We start from the raw sequence: 3,954 nt of genomic DNA on the forward strand, positions 1-3,954 counted from the left end.
AATAATTATTCTCAAATAAAGAATTTTATTAAATTTATACACAAGTTTAATGGTTAATTAATTACATATTATAGTTAGTTAAAAAAATAAATGACAATAATAATAATAAATTATAAAAGGAAGAAAAATAAAAAATGAAAATAAAAAATGATCAGAACAACGCCACGTCAAAAGCTGTATGAGTTGGCGGCCTACCATTGGTTTGTCCATGTCATTTTTGAAACCTTCATTAGGCCTGTGATCGCACTCGTTCAATCTGATCCATTCATTACAAAAGACGTAGACATCGACGGCTGATATACGCCATGTCACCGTCCTCAATGCGGCGTCGTTTTGTTTTCCTTAGCGAAGTAATTTCGGTCTGGTTTCTTCGTCTTCTTCCTTTCTCCATTGAGAGAGAGAGAGAGAGAGAGAGAGAGAGAGAGAGAAATCTTTGTTCTTCCTTTTCTGTTCGATCTTCAATTCCTCTCTCATTTGCCTTACGACAATCAAATTTCTCGGGTTTTCAGATTGATTTGCGCTCTGCAATTCCGTTTCTTCTTTTTCTTCATTTCGGTATTCAGATTTGACGAAACCGAAATCGCGATTCGTTTTTGTGTGTTTCTGATGTCTGCCTTGGAAGGAGGAGGAGGAGGAGGTACGCTTTCGGAGATATACCATAGTGCGAAGAGGCTGCTGTTGAGGACCAGAGATGAGCTCGAGAAATTGGAGCGTCTCGAGTACACGGCCGTCAGTAGCATGGACTCCTCCGACCTTTCCACCTCGATCAAGAGGGATATTACTCAGATCCAGTCGCTCTGTGTTGAGATGGATAGACTCTGGCGATCCGTGGCGGCTAAGTCTCAGCGTGATTTATGGAAAAGGTTTTTGTTCCATTCCCACCTTTGATTGAATTTGTAACTGTATGGTTTCATGTCATTTGATGTTCATCTTCTGGATCGAATTTAGAATCAGATGCTATTTATTTGTTTTATTGAACATTTGGTTATTCATTCTGAATTCCTTGATTTGTTAATTTATTCAAAACTGGTGGATGTTATGTTCTGTAAATCATTGTTGCTTCCATACAAGGGAAAAGAGAAACGAAATGGGATGATCTTTTGGTTCCAGGATTGAATTTGGTTCGGATTATAATTGACAAACGTTTTACAATATGGGATTGGGATTTGATTGTGATTATGAATGCTCTTACAACTTAATTCCAATTCGATAAGGCGCAACCTTGATGTGTTTCAACTGGGAATTGTCCTGCAGAAAGGTGGAACAGGTTGCCGAGGAGGCTGATTCTATGAAACAAAGCTTAGACAATTATTTTCTAAGAAACCAGAAGCGAATGATGGAAGCAAAGGAGAGAGCAGAATTGCTTGGAAGAGCTGTATGTACTAATTGTTAGCTACTTGTGGCTTTTTGTTGCTGAACCCCTTCTTTAATCTTTCATCTTATGTTGTTTTTGGTCTTGCTTTTGTAGAATGGTGACTCTGCTCACATTTTAAGAATTTTTGACGACGAGGCACAAGCCATGAATTCCGTTCGAAATTCATCGCGGATGATAGAGGAAGCTAGTGCGACCGGAGAAGCAATCCTTTTCAAATACTCCGAGCAAAGGGACCGGCTGAAGGTACGTGCATAACTGAGTGCATGTAGATTGATCTTTTTTGGCTATGGCTACCTTCAATTGTTAAAGAAATCTTTGAAAGACTATGGATTTATAATGTATTCCCTTTAAATGTGAATAGGCTAAAGATTCTATTCTATATTCATACTCTCTTGTTGCTTTAGGAGATAGCTGCATGTATGGCGCCTTTGAGTTATGATCGTTTTGGAAGAATTAATTCTTTTTTGGTAGTTTTAGTTTACTCGTGAATTTTTACTCGAGTCTTTGTCCATATCTTGACGGTTATAGATTCTCCCGGATTAAAAATCACTTTGATTGGCTTAAGGACATGTGCATTATGCTTATTAAGGACTCTAAAAGAATGTTTCTCACAGGGTTTAGTAAGTTTTAGCTGGTGAAGTCCGAGTTCGTGTGACCTATGATCAAATTGTGTGAAAAAAAAAAATTGTAATATAGAAATTTCGGCGTGCGTGACTTGTGTTTTCTGTTTTAGTTGCAAGATTAGCAATTTTATAATGAAGGATTACACCAATATAACTTATGGCTATCATTGTTTCTTTTAGCGGTGTACATTCAACCCAACAACCCGGACCAATCCAACCAACCCGAACTTTTTGGTTGGTCAAAAAAAATCCCTCAACCCAACCCAACCCAACTCGGATTGTGTACACCCCTAGTTTCTTTATAAAAGATGACTTGTGTTTTCTTTTTTAGTGTGTAATTAGTATCTAAGATTGGATAAAGATTCCTTTGTGATATAAATTTCTAGTCTGCGAGATTAGCAATGTTATAATGAAGGGTTACACCAATATAGCTTATGGCTATCATTGTATCTTTTAGCAGTGTACATTCAACCCGACAACCCGGTCCAATCCAACCAACTCGAACTTTTGGGTTGGTCCAAAAAAAATCCTTCAACCCAACCCAACTCGGACCGTGTACACCCCTAGTTTCTTTATAAAAGAAACCTTTGTGGCCCAACCTTCAAAAGAAGGTTTTTTATTTTATTTTTTTATAGTGCTATGATTATCGTTGTTTTCTGTATAAAAGATTTGATTGTTTCTCATAGTGAAACATGCCATTATAGACTACGGTAGGTTGAAATGGCATCCACAGCTACTTTACTACAGCCTTTATTGGCTTTATTGGCTTCCTCACTTCTCTCTTATGCATCCATTTCTCTCATATTCATTCCCTTATTTTTGTGCATCAGAGAGCACAAAGGAAGGCACTTGATGTCCTTAACACAGTAGGGCTCTCGAATACCGTCCTGAAACTCATCGAGAGACGGCACCGAGTTGATAATTGGATCAAATATGCAGGCATGATCTTAACCATCGTAGCTGTGTTCGTATTTGTTCGATGGGTTCGGTAAGGAAGGTACAAATTGAGGCTGCTTTAATTTGATCTCTCAGTGTTGACACTTCTGGTGGTCTCACTGCCATCTAATAGACAAACAACTACATACTAAATAGTCTACTTAGAAAGAACAGCTACTACTTTGATGGTGTCCTCTCCTCAGTCGAGCTTCGCTTTGAGGGTGTCCTCTCCTCTGTCGAGCTTCGCTTTGAGGGTGTCCTCCCCTCAGTCGAGCTTCGCTTTTGAAGTGCGCAATAACTCGAAAGTTTTCAGGTAATCTTCGGAACTCCCTTCTGGGTTGCTATAGTTTTTGTTCTGGAGATGCAGCTTCTTGTTGATGCTTAGGCTTTTGTTTGTAACATTTCATGAACTTACAGGACTTTTTGGTGCCTTGGTTCTCTTCTCTATAGGTTTTTTCTTGGTAATGAAATTGTCTAATAGATTCGTTTACATGTTTATTATTGTTGTTTTTTTATTAAAGATGTCTATGTTTAGGAAACTAAAAACTAAAAATGTCTCGTTTACCTCTCTAATCACTTCCAAAGTTGATCTTAACTCGACTTTTAAACTAGTTAGAAACTTAATTTTTCGTTTGCGAGGATACTTCATTTTCATCACATTCATTTTTAACGCGATTTTAATAATAACATGTAGCACAAAATTCAATTATAGTATTCGTTAGTGTATCTTGTTAGTATATCAACATTAATTCAAAATTCATTTGGAATCTTTGATGTATTATACTCATTAAAATTTATTATTTCAATATGTCAATATTAAAATTTATTATTTCAATATTTCAATATTATTAATATTCCGTCTAAATATGATTTCAAATATAATATTATATTGATATATTAATAAGTATAAAACAACTTTTTCTAGTATATTATTAATAGTTTAAATAAAATTTTATGTTTTATTAATATAAATTTTGTTTTTAAAATGTTATTTAATAAAAACATAATAGTTAAATAGCT

General features: G+C 35.9%; 1 protein-coding gene across 1 annotated transcript; it reads left to right on the forward strand.

Annotated features, from left to right (window-relative positions):
- The first annotated feature begins 375 nt into the window (after nucleotides 1-375).
- LOC111804542 (membrin-11-like) lies at nucleotides 376-3,424 on the forward strand. The gene is made up of 4 exons (XM_087127402.1): nucleotides 376-863; nucleotides 1,255-1,375; nucleotides 1,469-1,618; nucleotides 2,829-3,424. The coding sequence occupies exons 1-4, from the start codon at nucleotides 607-609 to the stop codon at nucleotides 2,988-2,990; spliced, it is 690 nt and encodes a 229-aa protein (XP_086983528.1). The 5' UTR covers nucleotides 376-606; the 3' UTR covers nucleotides 2,991-3,424.
- The last annotated feature ends 530 nt before the right edge of the window (nucleotides 3,425-3,954 follow it).

This window comes from Cucurbita pepo, chromosome 10 (assembly GCF_057944985.1).
Source record: "Cucurbita pepo subsp. pepo isolate OVF chromosome 10, ASM5794498v1, whole genome shotgun sequence".
Classification (NCBI taxonomy): Eukaryota; Viridiplantae; Streptophyta; class Magnoliopsida; order Cucurbitales; family Cucurbitaceae; genus Cucurbita; species Cucurbita pepo.